This window comes from Podarcis raffonei, chromosome 4 (assembly GCF_027172205.1).
Source record: "Podarcis raffonei isolate rPodRaf1 chromosome 4, rPodRaf1.pri, whole genome shotgun sequence".
In the NCBI taxonomy this organism is placed as follows: domain Eukaryota; kingdom Metazoa; phylum Chordata; class Lepidosauria; order Squamata; family Lacertidae; genus Podarcis; species Podarcis raffonei.
The window spans coordinates 17,729,979-17,752,627 of NC_070605.1; the positions used below are offsets into that span (position 1 = coordinate 17,729,979).

The following is a 22,649-nucleotide window of genomic DNA, read 5'->3' on the forward strand; positions in this document are numbered from 1 at the left end:
TGGGGCCTCCTGCTGCCGCCGCGCAATTTCTGTTCTCATCCTGAAGCAAAGTTCTTAACCTAAGGTACTATTTCTGGGTTAGCGGAGTCCATAACCTAAAGCGTCAGTAACCCGAGGTACTACTGTATATGGTTGAGAGACTGAGTTTGAATTGGTGGGCCTTGAGCTATGCAAGCATGACGTGATACCAACAAGTGAACTTGGAACATATTGCTCATCATTTTTACATATTTACATTTCATTTTTGATATATATCCCTATTTTTTTCTCTTTTAGGGAATACTGGGAACACATTCAAGATTGAGCCAGTTCTAGGCATCATCACGGTGCTGAAGGAACCAGACCTGACCACCATGAACCAGTTCGTTCTGTCAGTCAAAGTGACCGACCAGGGCTCTCCACCGCTGTCAGCCACAGCCATTGTCCGCATATCTGTGACCATGTCAGACAATTCCCACCCGAAGTTCACGCACAAGGAATGGCAAGCTGAAGTGAATGAAAATGTTGACTTTGGAACTTCAGTTATCTTGGTCTCGGCAATCAGCCAGTCCACGCTAGTTTATGAGGTTAAGGAGGGCAACACCAACGGAGCCTTTGCTATAAACCCCTACTCCGGGGTCATCACTACTCAAAAGCCCCTTGATTATGAACGCACTTCCTCATACCAGCTCACTGTACAAGCCACAAACATGGCCGGGATGGCATCCAATGCCACTGTGAACATCCAGATCATCGATGAAAATGACAACCCACCAGTCTTCCTCTTCTCAAAATACCTGGGCAGCATCAGTGAGGCTGCACCTATCAATAGCATCGTTCGAAGCTTAGGGAACAATCCACTTGTGATACGAGCCACAGATGCAGACAGTAATCAGAACGCTTTGCTTGTCTACCAGATTGTTGAGTCCACTGCAAAGAACTATTTCACCGTAGACTCCAGTACAGGTGCAATTAGGACTATTGCTGACTTAGATCATGAAACCATTGCACATTTCCATTTTCACGTCCACGTTCGAGACAGTGGAAATCCACAGCTTACTGCTGAAAATCCAGCTGAAGTCACCATTGATGTAACAGATGTCAATGATAACCCTCCAGTTTTCAGCCAGGCCATGTTTGAGACCATCTTGCTCCTACCAACATACGTTGGAGTTGAGGTTCTTAAACTCAGGGCTGCGGACCCAGATTCAGAAGTCCCACCTGAAATGACCTACAGCCTGATTGAAGGCAGCACAGAGCATTTCCTCATCGATTCTGTTTCCGGGGTACTGACTATAAAAAACAACAGCCTCTCCAAAGATCATTACATGCTCATAGCAAAAGTATCCGATGGGAAGTTCTATAGCACTTCCGTAGTGACCATAATGGTCAAAGAAGCCATGGACAGTGGCCTGCATTTCACACAAAGCCTTTACTCCACATCCATCTCAGAAAACAGCACCAATATCACAAAAGTAGCAGTGGTCAACGCTGTTGGAAACCGCCTTAACGAGCCCTTGAAGTACAGCATATTAAACCCAGGGAACAAATTCAAGATCAAATCCACTCTGGGTGTCATTCAAACTACTGGCATCCCATTTGACAGAGAGGAACAGGAATTTTACGAGCTGGTGGTAGAGGCTAGTCGCGAGCTGGATCACCTGCGGGTAGCCAGGGTGGTTGTCAGAGTTCACATTGAAGACATCAATGACAATGCTCCGGTGTTTGTTGGGCTCCCATACTATGCCGCTGTACAAGTTGAGGCTGATCCCGGCACCCTGATATACCGAGTCACAGCAATTGATAAAGATAAGGATGCAAATGGCGACGTATCGTACCTGCTGAAGGAGGACTATGGGCACTTTGAAATTGACAGGCACACTGGCAGCGTCACATTAAAAGCAGCCTTTAATTCTGACTTATCTAACATCGAGTATCTAATTATCGTCATTGCCAAAGATGGAGGCAATCCATCACTGTCTGCATCTGTAGAACTGCCCATTACGATAGTTAACAAAGCAATGCCCGTTTTCAACAAGCCTTTCTATACGGCCTCTGTAAACGAAGACATTGAAATGCACACCCCAATTCTGAGCATCAACGCAACCAGCCCAGAAGGTCAAGGAATCATTTACATCATTGTAGACGGTGATCCCTATAATCAGTTCAACATTGATTTTGACACCGGAGTCCTCAATGTCATCAGTCCATTAGACTATGAAGTAAACCCCATTTTCAAATTGACAGTGAGAGCCAGCGATGCTCTCACTGGGGCCCGAGCTGAAGTAACGGTGGACTTAATTATCAACGATGTCAATGACAATGCTCCGGTTTTCAACCATGTTGCATATAATGCCACTTTATCTGAAGCGTCTCTGATTGGGACCCCTGTTTTGCAGGTTGTTGCTACGGATGCAGATTCTGAGAACAACAAAATTGTTCAGTATCAGATAGTCCAGGACAACTTCAACAGCACAGATTACTTTCACATCGATGGCACGAGTGGCTTGATCCTAACAGCCCGCTTGCTGGACCACGAGCTGATGCAGCAATGCAGTCTGAAAGTGCGGGCAACGGATAACGGATTCCCACCCCTGAGCAGCGAAGTTCTAGTCAGCATCTTCGTAACAGACATGAATGACAACCCTCCTGTTTTTAACCAATTGATATATGAATCGTACGTCAGTGAGCTAGCTCCTCGGGGCCATTTTGTGACTTGCGTCCAAGCTTCTGATGCAGACAGCTCTGATTATGACCGGTTGGAGTACAGCATCTTGTCTGGAAATGACCGTACAAGTTTCGTGATGGACAGTAAAAGTGGGGTCATCTCTCTGTCAAACCATCGGAAGCAGAGGATGGAGTCAATGTACAGCCTGAATGTCTCTGTCTCCGATGGTTTGTTCACAAGCACAGCCCAGGTCCATATCCGGATTCTCGGAGCGAACTTGTACAGTCCTGTCTTCACACAGAGTATTTACATGGCAGAGGTTAGAGAAAACGCCGCTCCTGGAACCAAGGTAATCCATGTGAAAGCAACAGACGGAGACTCAGGCATATATGGGCAAATAAGCTATTCAATCATAAATGACTTTGCCAAGGATCGTTTTTTGATTGATAACAACGGACAGATCATCACAACTGAGAAACTTGATCGGGAGATCCCTTTGGAAGGTGACATCACCATCTTCCTGAGAGCCCTCGACGGGGGAGGGAGAACCACATTCTGTACCGTGCGAGTCATAGTGGTGGACGAGAATGACAATGCTCCCCAGTTCATGACAGTTGAATACAGGGCAAGCGTCAAAGCAGATGTTGGAAAGGGTCATTTGGTCACCCAGGTCCAAGCAGTTGATCCAGATGATGGTGCAAACGCAAGGATTGCCTACTCATTGTACAGCGAGGCCTCGGTTTCTGTGGCAGATCTGCTGGAAATTGACCCTGACAATGGGTGGATGGTAACCAAGGGCAACTTCAACCAGCTTAAAAACACAGTGCTCTCCTTCTTTGTCAAAGCAGTTGATGGCGGCATTCCTGTGAAGCATTCGCTTATCCCTGTGTACATTCACGTTTTGCCTCCAGAAACCATCTTGCCTTCTTTTTCTCAACCGCAATATTCCTTTACGCTATCGGAAGACACTGTAATAGGTAGTACCGTTGATGTTCTGCATGTTTTGCCTAACCAGGGTGCCACCTATAGCACAGTTAATGGTGAATTGCCAGGGAACAACAAGGATGGAGTGTTTATTATAGAGCAGGACACCGGCATCATAAAACTTGATAAGAGACTGGACCACGAAACGACTCCTGCCTTTCACTTTAAGGTTGCTGCAACTATACAGCTAGATAAAGTGGATGTTGTGTTAACAGTGGATGTGGACATTAAGATTTTGGACGTCAATGACAACAAACCCATGTTTGAGGCAGCCAGCTATGAAGCCATCATAATGGAAGGAATGCCCATAGGAACCAAACTTATCCAGGTTAAAGCCATTGATGCAGACTGGGGGGCAAACGGTCAAGTCACATACTCTCTCTCAGCAGAATCGGATGCTGACACAATCACAGAGGTGTTCACCATTGACAGCAACAGCGGCTGGATCAGCACCTTGAAAGACTTGGACCATGAGAAGAACCCCACCTTTGCCTTCACTGTAGTGTCTTCCGACCTGGGAGAAGCCCTATCCCTCTCATCAACCGCCTTGATCTCCGTCACGGTGACAGACATCAACGATAACGCTCCAGTGTTTGAGCATGAGCTGTACAGGGGGTCCGTGAAGGAGAGCGACTCACCAGGCGAAGTTGTGGCTGTCCTCAGCACTTGGGATGAGGATACATCTGATGTCAACCGCCAAGTTAGCTATCACATTACAGGTAATGGGCCTCTCGGGTTGGAGGGCTAGGGGCGGGGAGAGTTTGAACTCGGTGGCAAAGCACAGGTGCTCAGTCCATGACTTTTCTGCTTAAATAGCATCCTGCATAGCAGAACTAGGAAATACCTATCTTTGCTAGAGACCTTGGAGGTCTGTCACCATTCAGAATAGACAGCATTATGGAAAGTGGAACAGTGGTTTGCCATAGTACAAGGCAGCTTCATATGTTCACCTCGAACATGTTTTGATCGCTGGCACAAGGAGCCAGTCATAGAACCATAGAATTGTAGAGTTGGAAGGGACCCCAAGGATCATCTATTCCAGCCCCCTGAAATACAGGAATCTCAACTAAAGTATCCAAGACAGATGGCTGTCCAACCTCTGCTTAAAAACCTCCAGCAGAGAGAGTAATGTGTGTAGGTCTGGGTGCCAGAAATTGCTGAGAACTTAACAGCCACAACACAGATCCAGACAAACAATTTTTAGGGTATTATTCTCTTGCTTGATTCAGCCCTAAGTGCATAAAAACAGGGGAAAGCATAATTTGTATTAGGCCTTTTTAATTTAACCAACTCACACTTCACACTGTGCTGCCGTTTAGCAGCCTCTTTATATAACCCCCTTAAGATTTATGTTATCAGCATGGAAAGGATTGTAGCATTGTGCATCAGCCAGAGAAAATGAGCAACATTTGTTTTTCAGAGTAGGCAGAGGGGGTAGGCGTTGGGTGGGTGGGAGACTTTTGTGCATTCATAACTGTCTTATTTTACTTAATTAAAAAGCATCCTTTCCATTCCTAGATAGCAAACCTCATTAGAAACATTCGTTTTTAAAGGCATTAAGTAGCCATAGAAAAGAAAGAAGCGATGGTTCCCATATATAAAAGCCAATAAATAATCTATGGCTTGGACTTCTTTGACTTTTTTTAAAGGTTGCGACCACAAATAATTGTTGGGCCATCTTGCTATTAGCCCATTTACTTTCTTCCCATTGTGCTGAGGGATTGTCTTAAGGATGTTGTTTTCATATTTTCATTCAGTGCAAGCACTTTGTGGCCTAGCAAGTGGAATTCAACCCACTAGCCATTTGCTGCAGCTTGCCCGGTGTCAACCTTGTCGCTTTTTGCAGCCAAAGCTCCCATCATCCTCGTCCTATATCACTTAATGGCAAAATAGAATTCGAAGCAGATTACAAGTTAAGGCCATATAATTTGGCCCTGACAGCCGTGAGTAAGTGAAGCTGCTTTATACTGCAGCAGATTATTGGTCCATCTAACCCAGTATTGTCTCCTCTGACTGTCATTAGTTCTCTAAGGTTTTGTGGGCAGGGAGCTTTCCTCTTCCTGAAATCCCTTTTTCACTGGAGAAGCCAGGCGTTGAATTTGAGACCTTCTGCATCCAGCCATGTGTTCTGTCGCCAAACTGAATTCTGCCTATTGAGCCAGCCACCGTGCCTCAAACAATAATCTTATCTCACAGGCTTTCTGTGAAGGTAAAAACAAAAATGACTGACCGCCTTGAGCATTTGTGGGCCGCTGTAGGGACTGAGTTGAATTGCTTAAGAGAATATTCCACGTGCTTATGGGAATGACCATTGGGTAGTGTGGGCCCACGATTGTGGAATAGCTTCACATCTTGCATGAGATGGCGGCAGATAAGCAGGGGCTGCTGGGCTTGCATTTGCCGTCCTCTCAAACAAGATGTATCCGAACATGAATGTGACCGTACACCTTGGAAGCAGAGAAAAACAATGAAGCTTTCCAGGACAGGTGGAAATGTTACTATCCCGCTAAAACATCTGCTTGTCCTCGTTAAGCAGGTATCATTTCATGCCAAGTAAGAGCCATGTTGTGTTCATTTAAATGCCAACCCATAATGAGGCTCCTTAAGCCCCTTCTGCTGTGGTAATAGAGATACCAGGGGACGGGGGGGGGGGGGATGCTATGCTCCAGTCCTGTGCACACCTATTCATGTGTAAGGTCCACACATTACAGTTGCTGTAGGAGATACCAATTTCGCACATTAGCAAATTATGATAGTTAGTCCCAAATGCATCTGAGTACTCTTTGTTCCCTGGTGTTTGGAGATACGTGTAAAACCAGTTTTAAGTATACAGTCTCTCTCTCTCATGTTTAATCATCCTGATCTCCTAATGAAGTAACCCTTTTAACTTACTGCAAAGAGGAATTCATGCCACGCTGAGGTTTCCCTTAAATATCAAAATAAACACAGAGCTGCCCTAAGTCCCCCAGTCCATGCAGAGGATTAGGTTTCAAGTCTCATTTTAATAGAGGAGCCCACAGTTTGGGGGGCTGAGTCTCCAGTTCTCATTGCTGTCAGTGAATTCCAATTTTAAAACTCTTGTCTCCCAAAGTGCATCAACAGGCATGAAGCACCGTTCGGCATGGATTTGTGACGGTGTATGTTCAAAGTATTGCCGCCTTCAAGGGATTTAATTCATTCCTGACTATCTCCCCCCAACACCCCCACCAAAAGGAAAGTGAAACGTTATTTGGTGTGAAAGTAAAATCTTCTACACTCATAAATCTCTCTATATTTATGTATTATCATCACCGCACAATTAACTTTTAATTTTCAGACTAGAGATAAGGGAGAGTCACACTGTGGCCAAAGCACAGAATTGCCAATTAGATGCATATGAAGTGGGAATTGCAGGAAGGAAGGGTGCTTTGGAAATGGAAGCACATTTCCTAAGAACTCATAGCGTGGTTCCTGCTGCATATCCAGCAGAAAGAAGCCTTATCTGTGAAGCACAACTTGTTCAGAAGACCTGGGTGAATGGAAAGGTATATCACCTGGCACCAATGGCTTCAAAAAGACCATAAAGATGGGGCCAAGTGAGCCTCTGCACAACTGTGGTGCCACTGCTGAAAAGGCCCTGTTCTAACTCGCAACAGGGCCTCGGATCTTAAGCTTTAGATAGATTTCTATGAAGTGTTATCCTCCATAGCACAAATATTTACACATGAGGGAGGGAACAGTAAGCAATGAGGTCAAAGGAAAATGCAATTTGAGTGATGATGATGATTATTATTATTAGAATTTGTATACCACCCTTCATCTGAATATCACAGGACAGTTTACAACATAAAAATAAAAAATGAGAACACAAAATTCATAATAAAAAAACAATAACCCCCTCTCCCACGAACACATTTAAAAGGACATAGAATGTTAATCAGCCAATTCAATTAGATCTTGAATGTATGCAAAAATAAGCACAGTGACCCATGACAGCAGCAGTAATGAGTGTTTTCACTATGACACAGCTGGCCCTCTGGAAATTGTGCTGTTAAGTCACCAGTTCCAGTGCACAGCACAAGACAATTACAGATTAACCCGTTTTGGTTAACTTTCCTGTAGCCAGTGCATCCTGCTGGATTTGTGCACATCATTGTGGGTGCGCCTAGGTATGTGCACAACCTTATAAGGAAGCCTTCTGTGAACCATGTTGTGGACATGAAAAGCCAGCAGCTACCTCCGTGATCTGACCCAATCAGAGAAATAAATAGCTGCCCTCTGGCTGTGTGTACAACCCAGTTCCTACCATCCTTTATCCACAAGGGTGTGGATCTGCTACATACATAAACACTTGGAGGAATTTGACATTGTGATCTTCTTCCTTGTGACTATGGGTTGAAGCTGGATGCCTTCACATGACATACTCAAGACCTGTCCAATAGCAGCTTGGCAAACATTGCTCATGAATTTTCAGAAGATCATAGATCAGCAATAGTCTATAGGCTTATCCACATTTATCTTTTGCCCTGCTCTTTCCAGGCCAAGTGTCTGAGTGTTGTTGTTTTTTGCCCTGAGCTTTCCCTGCAGAAACCAGCTCTCTAAAGCTGATTCAGAGCAAACGTCAATTCAGGTTTTCAGTGGATTGACGTTTGCTCCGATTGAGCTTTGTGGAGTGGGTTTTCATGGGGGAAATTCCAGAGCAAAAGAAAAGGGTGCTTGGATACAGAGCTTTAAATTGTGGACCATGCCTGGAAAGAGCGGAGGAAAGTTAAGTGCAGATAAGCCCTGTATCTTGTGGAGCATATTCATACGTAACAATCTGCTGTCGATTTTTACCCTTGATTTACAGTTGACTTGAATTCATCCGATTAAATGTAACCAAGCTATGGTTTCCTTCTTCAGAGCAGACCAATATGAACTCAAGGCTAAGATGTGCTAGCACAGAAGGAGTGTAAATAGGAACACAGAAAGCTCCCTAGTACAGAGTCAGACCATCAGTTCAGCTAGATTAGGATTTACTACAGTAGGGCTGTAGTCCTTCCAAATGTTGCTCAGCTACAGTTCTTTGACTATTGGCCCTGCTGGCTGGGGCTGATGGGAGCCAGCATCCAGCAACATCTAGAGAGCCTCAGGTTCCCCGCCGCGGTGTACAACAACAAGTAACAGCTTTGCTGGGTTTCAGACATGGCCCTTTCCGAGCTCTCTTTAGAGATGTCAGGGATTGAACCTGCATCCTCCTGTGTGTTAAAACATATGCTCTACAGCTGAACTACGTCTTTTCCCATCAGTTACCGTTGTGTCTTTTATTGAGATACAAATTCTAGAAAACGAATATCATGGGCATTTCACTCCATTTGTTTCCGAGCATATTCAGCAATTTTGGTGGCAATGTGGATTTTTAAAGGTTGAACTTAACACTTGAAGGTTTTTAGAAATTATTTCCACCGGCAGCCCCGCCCCAAAGTGAGCTCACTCTGCAAGCTGGAACATTCCACTGGGATCAGTTCAAGTGTTTGGCTTTCCTTTGCCAATGCCATTCTGTCACTCCGAGGCTCGAAAGGCTGGTCTGTAAATACAATCATGCACGAACCATTTACTTCACGAAGTCTCCGCGAGCAAGCGGATCACTGAACCCAGAGGTGAGGGAGAGGGGATAATTAATGTGAACAGTGTTTGTTGTGCTCTGAGCAGTCTTTTAGATCTGCCCTCAAAGGGAAGGCAGTGGTTACCTGCAAAATGTGGACAATCCATCTTGAGCTAGAAATGTAAAATCATACGAACGTCTGCTCTGCTCTCAAGAGATCTCAGCACTTTTTGGAAGAATGCTTTCATTCACTTCAGCGTTTTGCTGTAGGCTTCCCTCTGTCTGAGTAACAAACTACTCCCGCGGTTAGTAGGTGATCCACAGTTCCTGAGCTCCTTGATGCTAATGATCTGTGAATCATCATTTTGCCATTATTGGAATTAATAATGGGCCAAATTATTACAATATTGCAACGTCTGTAGAATTGTGTTTTCACACTCTCCACCCACCATGTGTGTCCTAAGAGGCCTGGACATGCGCTGCCTCAGACATTTCAGTCAGTATAATGCCCAGAACACAGTGAAAGGAAAACAGTTCTACCTGTATCTGAAGAAGTGTGCATGCACACGAAAGCTCATGCCAATAACAAACTTAGTTGGTCTCTAAGGTGCTACTAAGGGACGCGGGTGGCGCTGTGGGTTAAACCACAGAGCCTAGGGCTTGCCGATCAGAAGGTCGGCGGTTCGAATCCCCACGACGGGGTGAGCTCCCGTTGCTCGGTCCCTGCTCCTGCCCACCTAGCAGTTCGAAAGCACCTCAAAGTGCAAGTAGATAAATAGGTACCGCTCTGGGGGGAAGGGAAACAGCTTTTCCGTGCGCTGCTCTGGTTCGCCAGAAGCGGCTTAGTCATGCTGGCCACATGACCCGGAAGCTGTACGCTGGCTCCCTCGGCCAATAAAGCGAGATGAGCGCCGCAACCCCAGAGTCGGTCACAAATGGACCTAACGGTCAGGGGTCCCTTTACCTTTAAGGTGCTACTGGAAGGAATTTTTTAATTTAGTTCTACCTGAGAAAGAGCACTATTCAACCAAGATGCTGATTCTAGCCAATTCAGACATGAAGAAGCAGAAAGTATGAGGGGATGGAGAAGAAATTCTATTCAGTTCACATTTAAAGGAGAATGTACCTCGTTCGTACTTTCCAAGCAATACGCACAGCAGCTTTCCATGATTTTGGACAGGTCCCTCTCAACTCCACCTGGAGACACTGGAATCATAGACTTGTAGAGTTGGAAGGGACCACAGGGGTCATCTGGTCCAACCCCCTGCAATGCAGGAATCTTTTTGTCCAACGTGGGGCTCAAACCCACGACCCTGAGGTTTAGAGTCTCATGCTCTACCGGCTGAGCTATCCCAGGCAAAAGCATGCTGGCATCGGTGGAGATTGAGTCTTTGACCTTCCGTGTGCTCAGGAGATGAGCTATGGCCCGTCTTCAGCCTTTTTTATATATTTATAATTTAGACTGTATTCAGTTTTAAGTTAGCACTCACAGCAAGAATTCATGCGATCACACAGCCTCTGCCTCTTAAACTTACTTTGCATGTGGCTCGCCAAAATGTGCTTGAAAGATTTCATTTCTGATCTGCATATTCCCTTTCATCTCGCTGAGCTCTGAAGTATGCTTTGCAACATTTGCTGAGGAGGGAAGGTTTGGATGGGGATGTTATTCAACCATGCAGTAAACAAAAACAAACGAGAGAGAAAAGTGCATATTTTTCTTGTCTCGAGGCCTTTGGGGAAAGTTGGGGTGCTGGGGGTTTTTTGGAGCGAATGCTTAGATGTTGTGATGCCCAAGCAGAATGTAGGAAGAAAAACTGCGGGTGGATTTTTAAAATTAGCCATTAACATTTGCAGCCAGGAGCCTTCGGTTGCAAAAAATCTACAATGAAAAATGAATTAATTAGAGCGCCCTTAAGATGCTGAACCTGCCTTAAATATGTTGATGGGGAGAGCTAATTAATCACTACAGAACGAGGTCTGCAGGAAAGCATACATAGAACTTTGCAGGGGGCGGGGAGAAAATATATCTGTGTACTTCCCCCGCTCCCTTTAATCCCAAGAATATTTAAACTATTGTACAGTTAAGGCTCATTTATTTGTGTTACATCTTTGTTGAGTGTGATTCAGAAGTTCAGGGAGAGACCATGTTGCACATCAGAATGCAGAGGGATTGTTGCATGGCTGAACGCAGCCGCCTGGTAGGAAAGTTCGCTACACATGGATGCCCTGATATTTGTTTCATGTGTGAGAAAGAACCACAGGCAAATGCGAGAGCATCTGCTTTACATACCAAATGTCCCAGGTTCGAATCCTGGCAGTTCCAGGTAGGGCCGAGAAACGGCCCCATCAGAAACCTTGGAAATCTGCTGCTGTGGAGTTGAATTAGTTAAGAGATCTGACTTAGTGCAAGGCATTTATTTATTTATTGGCATTATTTGCACCAATTTTAAAAGGAACATGATGCTCCATATAGGCCAGGCCTATATAACATGTGATTACCAGGCCGCATAGCAGTGTAGAGTTGGAAGGGACCCCAAGAGTCATCTATTCCAACCCCCTGCAATGCAGGAATCTCAGCAAAAACATCCATGGCAGATGGCCATCCAGCCTTTGCTAAAAAACCTCCAAGGAAGGAGACCCCACAACCTCCCGAGGGAGACCGTCCCACTGTCGAACAACTCTTACTGTCAGAAAGTTCTTCCTGATGTTTAGTCAGAATCTCATTCTTGTAATTTGAAGTCAGGCAGGATGATGTCAGCTAAAGGCATCCAGACTGGTGCCTTATTCGAGGTGTATTCCACAACATGTTCTTCAAATAATAATAATAATAATAATAATAATAATAATAATAATAATTTATTATTTGCAGCCCGCCCATCTGGCTGGGCTTCCCCAGCCATTCTGGGCGGCTTCCAACAAAGATTAAAAATACATTAAAATGTCACACATTAAAAACTTCCCTGAACAGGGCTGCCTTCAGATGTCTTCTAAATGTTAGGTAGTTGTTTATCTTTTTGACATCTGATGGGAGGGCGTTCCACAGGGCGGATGCCACTACCGAGAAGGCCCTCTGTCTGGTTCACTGTAACCTCACTTCTCACATAGCAGACCTTGTCGAACAGCTCTTACAATGTTTGCCACCCCCACCATTGTCGCTGCTGTTGTGCAGTCCTGGGCAGCCAACAAATTACTGGTGCTTTATCAGGCTCCTAGTGGACTTTCGTAAATGGCTGTTGCGCCATGTTTGCTTCACAAGGTGAGCAGGACCGGCGAGACTGCGTTTCTGTTGTAACAAGATCTGACCTGATTTCCTGGTGCCTTACGCTGGGAGTAAGCTCCATTGACCTCAGTGGAACGGAGCAGACATCACAATGCTGTTACTGTTGATAACAGAGGTCTCCCTTGCCCAGTGCACTGTCTCCGAGTATGGCTAGCCAGGTGCCCCAGGGAAATTCATGAGCGAGCAATAGCCATGTTGAAGGTGATTACTGCACGGAACAAACTGGCAAATGTAACATTTTAAGCGGAAACATAAATAACCGCTGGAAACGTTAATGGCCATCCACCAGGACTGTTTTGGCAATGCTTTTAATTCCCCGTATCCCCTAGTGTGTGAAATGGTCTGATTTTCCTCTTGGAGGATAGCTGGGGACAAGCGTTCTGACTTGATTTAGTTGCCATGCGGTGTAATGATGCAGAAAAGTAATATCGCCGGGTTCGGTGTCACAGTTTCAGCGTAATAGAAAGCTGATTGGCTTCATCCCTTCTCCTGGCTGCCTTTTCCTCTTGTATAAATTCGATCTAATTGCCGGCCTTATCTTAAGCTGCTCCTTAAACGACCCCTCGTTAGGTCTACTTAAGGCACATGTGTCTTTGTGTGTTCTGCAGACTACAAAACACACACGCACGCACGCAACAAAAATTGTAATGAAAATAGAAACAACACTGCGGTGTGATAAAAGCTTTCATTAGACGATTCCTTAATGGAAACCTGCTGCACTCCCTTGATTGCATAATCAAGAGCTAATGAAATTGTCTTGGTAACAAGAGTGAGGGGGCTGTAGTACATCCTCTCTTGAGACTGGAGTGGAAAGACAGTCGTGCTGTCGTGAAGAGGAGGCTATTGATTGTTCACAGTTTGAGTCTGATTGCCCTTAACGCAAGCTAAACAACGGGATCATCTCAAAACTTTATTATTATTGTTTCCGTGAAAGTTACCAGTTTTGACTTGTGGGAGATACAAGCACCACGTGCAGCTTTTGGAGTAGCTGCAGAAGACAGAGGACCACAGTTAGCCAAATATGTATCAGGAGGCTAAAGCAAAGCTGACCACCTGTACTGTTTTGCTAGTGTCAGCGCTGGAAAGATTTTGTGAAATTGGGAGGGTTGAGTGCAGGTGAGGAAGCAAGTAAAATAAAACCAAAGTCAGCTCCTTCTCTTGATGAAAGCCATTCAAGGTTGGAACACACCTCCAGGCTTTAACTTTTTATGAGACTTCCCACAAACGGGAACAATATAAGGTAAAGGGACCCCTGACCATTAGGTCTAGTCATGGCTGACTCTGGGGTTGCGGCGCTCATCTTGCTTTATTGGCCGAGGGAGCCAGCGTACAGCTTCTGGGTCATGTGGCCAGCATGACTAAGCCGCTTCTGGCGAACCAGAGCAGCACACGGAAATGCCGTTTACCTTCCCGCCGGAGCGGTATCTATTTATCTACTTGCACTTTGATGTGCTTTCGAACTGCTAGGTTGGCAGGAGCAGGGACCGAGCAACGGGAGCTCACCACGCCGCGGGGATTCAAACCGCCGATCTTCTGATCAGCAAGTCCTAGGCTCTGTGGTTTAACCCACAGCGCCACCCGCGTCCCTGGGGAACAATATATGTGGCTCTAATAACGGTTAATGTCTCTTTCCACAGGAGGAAATCCCAAAGGGAAGTTCGCCCTTGGCATGGTTCAGAATGAATGGAAGGTTTATGTCAAGAGACCATTAGATCGGGAAGAACAGGATGTCTACCTTCTGAATATTACAGCGACTGATGGACTGTTTGTAACACAGAGCGCTGTGGAAGTGATTGTCACAGATGTTAATGACAACAGCCCTGTCTGCGATCAGGTTGGTTGGCAACATATTTTTTTTAACAAAATTAAAAATAGAGTGTTGTTGTCTAGGTTTATATATCACACCTTCCCACTGGCAAATTTAAATTGGCCAGTGAAATGTCTGGACAAAGTTAAAACAATGCGGTACAAAATCGTACCAGATAAGGAGCATCACAAAGACCAGGGATGTATATAGGTGCTTTTCCATATGTTGACTACTACTCAGACATGCATCATTTTATTTGTATGTCACCTTTCCAGAGCTAAAACCAAGCTCAAGGCGGCTTACAACGTGACAGCATTTACATTATTACAAATGTAGCAAAAGTAGCCATAAACGATAAATAAAGCATGCCAAAAAGTTTGACCATATTGAACAATTTCCATATAAATCGTAACATCTAAAAATAAAGATAAAGTTGTACTTTGGTCGTTGAACGGCTTGGGTCCCGAACAAATCAGCTCCTGAACGCCACAAACCCGGAAGTGAGTATTCCGGTTTGCAAACGTTTTTCAGAAGCTGAACATCCGGCGTGAATTCAGCAGCTTCCAATTGAGTGCAGGAAGCTCCTGTAGCCAATCGGAAGCAGTGTCTTGGTTTTCGAACCGTTTTGGAAGTTGAACAGAATCCCGGAACGGATTAAATTTGAGAACCAAGGTAAAACTGTACACAAACTAGTATGCCCCCTCAACAACAACAAAAAACCCTCAACAATACCAGTAGCAGCCTCTACTTTTGTAGCTGGAGTCAGTCCAGGCCCCACCCTCCCAGGCCAGGTGAAAAAAAGGCCTGCAAAACAGGGAATAGGTCTTCTAGGACTCACAGCCAAGGTGGTCTTCTATCATCCCTGAGTATCCACTTAATTTATACTGGAAAGCTTGGGTTTGTATTTTCTGTACCTTGTTTTTTTGCAAGTCCAGTGCTGAGATGTCCATGAGATAATGAGAAATTGGAAATCTGAAGCTGTCATTGGCCCACCTAGCTCAGTATTGTTTACACGGGCTGGCAGCAGCTCCCTGGCGTCTCTGGCAGGGGACATTCCCAGCCCTACCTGGAGATGCCAGGAATTGAACCTGGAACCTTCAGTGTGTAAAGGAGATACTGTGCTGCTGAGCTATGGCCCCTCATTGCGCAAAAGCCGTCTCTTTTCTAAAACCATACATACAGTTTCGTTCACAACAGCAATCACCTTCTGTCGTTTTGGGTTTTGGTCCTCAGGTCACATATATGGCATTGTTTCCTGAGGACATTCCACCCAACAGAGTCATCCTTAAAATGGGTGCCAAAGACGCGGACATCGGATCCAATGGGGAAATTCGTTACTCGCTGTACGGCCCTGGGAACAACAAGTTTTTCTTGGAACCAGAAAGTGGTAAGATGAAAATAGTCTTCACTGCTGGTTTAATGTTGGAATGATGGCTCTCTCTGTATGGTCTGCATGTCACGCTGAGGAGTTTAATGCTAGATTACTGCTGAGCCATAGAAATGTGCGCTGCAGATTCTCATAAAAGAAGTTGTGTAAATTGTTCTGGAAGAGGGTGTGGTTATGTCTGTCTTCCTTGAAGAAGGAGTAGAAGAAAATCATTAGGACTGAATCTGCTTTGAAAGGTAAGGCAGTATCCCTTTGTTAAATGTCTGGTGAAGAGAAGCGGAAGGAAGGACTGCTGGGTTGGGCTGCAATTTATTCCCCCCCCCCGGGGGGGAGGCCCAACTGGTCTGATTGGCCAGCTGAGCCCTCCCCCAGGAGGAGGCCCACCGAAAAGCCCACCAGACTGGCCAGTTACCTGCAGGTGGACAGCCAGACCCCTGTCCCCCTTGCCAGATCGCTGCAAGGCACGTGGTCAGGCCGCAAAACTGCCCACCATCAAGGTAAGCGGACTTGTTAAATAGAAGGAAAACGGGGGTGACCATTAGAGCAGAGCTTTCCAAACTGTGTGTTGTGTGAACGCTCCCTGTGCTCTTCCCGGGGCTGGAAAGGGGTTGGTTTAACCTCCGGTTTGCTAGTAAAACTGAATTACAGTGGTACCTCGGGTTACATACGCTTCAGGTTACATACGCTTCAGGTTACAGACTCCGCTAACCCAGAAATACTACCTTGGGTTAAGAACTTTGCTTCAGGATGAGAACAGAAATTGCACCGCGGCAGTGTGGCGGCAGCGGGAGGCCCCATTAGCTAAAGTGGTGCTTCAGGTTAAGAACAGTTTCAGGTTAAGAACAGACCTCCGGAACGAATTAAGTACTTAACCCGAGGTACCACTGTACTGTGTCATGAAATGATGCATTACTAAAGAGTGTGCCACCAGCATGAAAAGTTTAGGAAGCTCTGCGTTAGAGGGAACAATGGGAAAGGAAAAATAACAGCTCACTCCCCATTGAAAAGACAGAGTAAACAGTACATAAGGCAAGGTAGTTTACAGCTTATAGTGCTGAGTAACTGAGGCTTGAAAAGCTAGATATTCCTAGTGGTGGAGTAGAGCTATCATCAACTCCTTGATTTTTTTACCTAGATCTGAGGAGTCTGTTTCCCTGCAGATCGATATCATGTAAGCCTGTCACGAGACAATAAAAAAGAACCAGTCCAGCATCCTTTTCCCCATAGTGGCCAACCAGATGCCTCTAGGAAGCCCATGTGCAACAGAACATAAAGGCAGTAGCCCTCTTCCATTGTTCCTCCCCAGCAACCAATATTATGCCTCCGAATATGGAGGATGAACACAGATATCCTGATGCACAGTAGCAGCAGTCAGAACCCTATACGGATGGAGCCACAGAGACCTCCTATGCCCGGCTTCAGACATGGAAAGTGAAGGAGACGTTACACTTTCTATTGCTCTACGAAAATCTCCCACACACCAACACAACCTCTGCTGTCTTTTGATGAAGTGGGAGCTTCTCATTTGCTGAGGCAGCTGCTGCATTTGCTTGCTCAGGGGGGATTTGTGTAAGCAGGCAAGGACCTCCTGCTTTGAAGAGACAGCCATAAGAGCTGCGGATGAGAGGTTTGTGTGAGGCATGGATGTGAGACCTTCCTTTTTCCTCTCCCAAGGGCAGGGGAGAAGAAAGGAACCACTGCTCCCACTGCTGCTGCCCCACACAGCCTATCCGCAAGGCCTGTTGAGGACTTGATAACAGGGAAGGCAGAGAAATTCAGTACAGTTTGCACTCAAAGGAAACCTACATGATTCACACTTTCCCAAAAAAGAATACACAGGCTGAAGCACAAACAGCCTTCAAAACTCGAACTTATCCAAATGTTGCAATGTGATACTGCAGCCAGGTGATATGTACAAAGTGCATTTATTTTTTTTAAAATGAATGTACTGGTGAATGTAACATAAAAATGCATTGCAGCGAGGAAAATTGGTTTGCAAAAAATGTACATACTAGGGGAAATTGCATAGAAAAAAAGTGTATGTATTAGGAGAAATATACACTAAAACCCTTATTAATTTTCATGCGGACTTTTTTTTCTTAATTCAAACAGATGTGGAAATGTGGAGAACTGAACTTAAGATGGGAAAAATGAGAAAACCTAAATTGACAGATCTATCCATCCTTAAGTGTCGGACAGATCCCAACAGTGGTGGGCAGGAGGGAACATAGGTAGCTGCCTTATGCTGAATTGGGCTATTGGCTCATCTCAGGAATGGCTCTCCTAGTGGGGCAGGAACTGCAGCAATAGCCTCCCAGCAGCTGAGCCTCTGCCGCTTACTGGGAGGAGCAAGGTGGCAGCAGGGTTGGAGCTGTGCAGACACACTGGTGAGTCACAGTAGCTTCCTCGGTTAGTGAAAGGTTCTGTTGGACCTAGAAAGAAACAAAGCTTGGCTCCAGGTTTAAGCCCCCAACTCCAAAGTTGGTTTCTCCAATTGACACCAAGTGACAATATGTCAATTGGTGGCCCCCTCCATGATGTGTGTCTCTCCCAAACCACAGGCCTACCTAATTGAAAAGTTTGGGTCTGGGAAACTGCCCTCCATTTCAATTTCCTGTGCTACATTGGGAGCTTCAGGGCATACTGGGAAAATCGTAATGACCAGCAGCTTCTCAGACCAAGGCATGGGCACAGTGGGAGAGCCAAAGCAATGCCAGCAGCTACCCACAGTTGCTAGGTGCTGGCATGCAGCAGAAAGCATTGCTTTTCTCATGGGTCAGGAAGAATATCTGCTTATGTTCAATGAAGTTGCAATCAGATGGAGTTGCTGTCTAATTGTAACATAGCGCAGATACTGAAAGCAGAAAGCTCCAGTAAGTTTGGTGCTTTGCCATATACCATGCAGTGAGAAAGACACGAGGAAGGCAAGGGTTATGTGCTGTGATAGTAAAGAAGCTGTGATGCCACTTTAAAAGCACAGAGACCTCCATGGTTAATTATCCCATCAGCAGGTGCAAGGAGTTTGTGCTATCAAAAAAAAAGGCAATAACATTTTGTGAGTATAACACCGAAACTGAAGGATGTACAGGCACTTCCAGACTGTCCCCATCTTGGTGTGGGACTTAGTCACTTTGCTGACAGGTTCAGGCTGTGCAATTATTGTTGAGAGGTCTTGCACAACAAATCCACTACCCCCAAAGATAAGAGTTTTAGCAATAAATGTGCTGGAATGTACTGCATAACACTTGATTTAATACGACATCATCTAATCTCCAAGCAAACAAATTGGAACCATTGTTGATTAAGTAGACAACATTGTCTAATCTCCCTGCAAGCAAATCAGGATGAGTGCTCAATAAACAGGTCACCAAGAAGCACCCACTGTGCCTGGGAAGGCAGAGTATAACATAGGACAGTGTGCACACAGCTCTCTTCAGAGCAACAGCAGTCCATGTGATTGGTAGGCATTATGGATGCTTTGGATTGGACAGACCTAATACCATAAGCCTGTCCTTCCTTCCTTGCCTGATCAGCAAAACAGTAGCCTTTGCCTAGTGTTCTCCAGCTTCTCTTTCAAGCTGCGTTTTTAGCAACTGGCTTCAGGGTCCCTGGAATGAAGAAGGCAGCATCCAAGTGTAGGTCTGAATCCAACAAACGCACCTTGGTCTGGCCCTGGCAATGTGGTAGAAAGTGTTGAGTGAACATGTCTGTCAGTGGCTACCCCAGTTATTGTTAGGATTTTTATCCGAGCTGCTCCAGCAAGTGGTACTGTTGTAATGTGTTTTGTATACATCATGTGAATGTCTGAGAGAGCATGAGACAGGAAGTCTGAGTATTGTTGGAGTACTGTTGGAAGTTAGTTTCACTTCTAAAAGTGTTGCTGTTCTGTACTGGTGCTCAAAGAGCACAGACGTGTTGATGGAGTCTTTGTATTATAGACTGTAAATAAATTAGTTTTAGAGCTCTTTCTTCTGCAGTGATATGCCAGAAGACGAGTGTGCTCCTCTCAGGAGAGAGGAGTCGCTTATCACTGGTCTCTCTGGACTGAGGGAGATTTACAGCCAGAGAGGACCACCGGGGAGATGCCCCAATGACTTGGGAAGTTGGCAGCCTTCCCAGGCGTGTTTCCAACAGTTATCATGTCTACATGCTGCATGAGTGGCAGACCTCTGAATACCAGTTGGCAGGGGGTGGGAGAACAAGGAGAGGACTAATGCCCCCATGTCTTGCTTGTGGACTACCCAAGAGACAATTGGTTGGCCACTCGGTGAAGCAGGAAGCTGCACTCGATACAGGCCTTTGGTCTGATTCTGCATTTCTTATGATTGCAAAACCCATGAGTTGTCAAAACCTTGGCCTGCCACCACCCGTCCTATGTGTTAAGTCAAAAGTTGTTGAATGCAAAATTTGTGCATTGCGTAAGAACCAAAGAAGGAAGAGAAAAATCCGGTGGTTTGCTTCAACTAAAATCAATGGCTTTGCATTAACTATTTGAAGAACAAAGCATGCTTGCTTCAACTGATAATGATCTTGGGCACATCCTTTTATAGAATCATTTCACTATGTCCTTGGGACAAGCAAACGTTCAAAAATATGTATCCTCCTGAGAATTTCAAGTGGAATGTAGCTCGAGCCAGTGTGGTGTAGTGGTTAAGAGCAGTGGACTCGTAATCTGGGGAACCGGGTTCGTGTCTCTGCTCCTCCACATGCAGCTGCTGGGTGACCTTGGGCCAGTCACACTTCTCTGAAGTCTCTCAGCCCCACTCACCTCACAGAGTGTTTGTTGTGGGGGAGGAAGGGAAAGGAGAATGTTAGCCGCTTTGAGACTCCTGAGGGTAGTGATAAAGCGGGATATCAAATCCAAACTCTTCTTCTCTTCTTCTTCAAGCAAGAGAGCTTTCCCATATCCCATAAAGAGGGAAGAGGAGATTGGGCAATTCCATTCTGTGATATTCCTTTTGCTCAGTTCTTAGGTTGTGAACCATTTTGAAAGTGAAATTGCATTGCAGCAACAAAGGAATGGTAATAGTAACAACAAATGGCGAGAATGATGTTGACTCTGGTTTCATTTCTCCCCTCATTTTCCAATCAATTGATTTTAGGCGAACTCAAAACCTTAGCCCCGTTAGACCGCGAGAAGATCCCTGTGTACAACCTGATTGCAAGGGCAACGGACGGAGGAGGCAGGTTTTGTCAGTCCGAAATCCATCTCATCCTGGAAGATGTTAATGATAACCCACCAGCGTTTTCTTCTGACCATTACACTGCATGTGTCTATGAGAACACGGCCACTAAAGCTTTGCTGACGAGAGTCCAAGCCAATGATCCTGACGTAGGTAAGTCAATAAGACTGCAATGGACGCAAACCACAAATATTTTGTAGGTTGGCAGAGCTTGCAAAGCTCTGTCCTTTGCCTACATTCTTCTTCTACTTTCTACTTTCTTACACTAGTAATATCGGAACACTAGTAACATCGGAACATAAGAAAGTGTCTTAGTTTGGACCATTGGTCCATGTAGCTCAATATTGTCTACACAGACTGCCAGCAGCTCTCCAGGGTATCAAACTAGGGACATTGCCGGCCCTACCCAGAGATGCTGGTAATTCAATCTGAGACCTTCCTCATAAGGAATATGTGCTGTACCACTGAGCTACAGTTTGTGTTAAAACCAATATAGAATGCAGCATACAGCCTTTGAATTCCTTGTAAACACAATGTTCTTCTTCTCAAATCTTAACTTGCACGATGATTTCAGAGTACCAAAGTTTTGTTTTTTCAATATGAATTATTCAAAACTTGAGATTCGTATTTTGAAATCCAAACTTTCAGAATAACAGTAAGGGATTCTTTGAACTTGGAATTTCAGGTTAAATGTTGGTGTTTAGATCTCGGGTTCAGACATTTTTAGCGCTTGGAAATGCAAGTGTAAAAATCTTGCAAAATTTTATTGCATCTGCAGTTCTCTACTTTTGTGATGCCGTAAGCCAGGGCACTTGATGTCCGAAATAAGCGATTACGGCAGTTCAGAAGAAAGCTTGGAGTCAGCAGCTTTTATGGTAATGATTACTAGTAGAGACATCACTTGAAGCTTTCATTCTATAATTTTCATCCTGCAGACCTTCAATTCTCCATACTGATTAGCTATTAGGGTCAAATGCTAGTAACGCAAAATGCTAGTAATGAAACATGACAGTATTGATATGTGGATATTAAAAGGGAGATCTCTTGATTCAGCACTCTGCTAATACAGCGATAAATCTTTCCATACTGAAGACATGAAGCCATCATACACACTTGCCGTTTGCAAACATGCCCTGCACTTGGTTTTATGGTGCACTTTAAAAGTTTATTTCTGTTACAGAAGAGTGGGGAGGGGGCAGAGTCAAGAGGGCAGCTTCTAATTATTAGTTTGAGGAAAGTTACTAAAGTTTTTACGATGCACGGGGGGGAAATGGGAAGCATCCTGTGAAAGAGGGGGGGGAAATCCAATCTCAAGATGCTGCAGAAAGAGTAATTCATGTTTTTATTAGTGACTAATGAGAAAAGGCCTTCCTGGGCGGGGGGTGTTCTGCAAGAAATGGTACAACAATTAATAAGCTGTACTTAAAACATATGAAAATCTCCAAATACAATCTCAAAAGTAACATATTTATATAAACTCTCATTACTATCATTCGCACAGAAATTCCATTGTCAATAATAGTGTTGTCTCCATATCTTGTAGGAAAAAGCCTGTTCTCTATAAAGGGTTTTGGGCACTCTCTTTTTTTATATTAAAAAGTGCATCACTCTTTCTTCAACATCCTGAGATTGGTTCTCTCTTTTTTGTCTTTCGGGATTTTTAAAACCCTGAAGTAGGGAAATCCTGGGGAGAAAGACCTCCCTACCACCCCTATATATAATTAGAAGAAGGTTTGTCTCATCAGAACTACATAAATCAGGCAGCTGGTGGTAATCCAAGTAGCCACAACCAGGTAAA

At 44.9% G+C, this 22,649-nt stretch overlaps 1 protein-coding gene across 8 annotated transcripts in view; it reads left to right on the forward strand.

Annotated features, from left to right (window-relative positions):
• FAT3 (FAT atypical cadherin 3) overlaps positions 1 to 22,649 on the forward strand; it is a 450,775-nt gene that overhangs the window by 360,717 nt on the left and 67,409 nt on the right. For all 8 annotated transcript variants that reach the window (XM_053385580.1, XM_053385571.1, XM_053385573.1 and 5 more), the window contains 4 exons: positions 277 to 4,350; positions 14,112 to 14,308; positions 15,515 to 15,668; positions 20,771 to 21,004. In XM_053385580.1, coding sequence (XP_053241555.1) covers positions 277 to 4,350; positions 14,112 to 14,308; positions 15,515 to 15,668; positions 20,771 to 21,004 — 4,659 coding nt within the window. The remainder of the gene's footprint in view (positions 1 to 276; positions 4,351 to 14,111; positions 14,309 to 15,514; positions 15,669 to 20,770; positions 21,005 to 22,649) is intronic.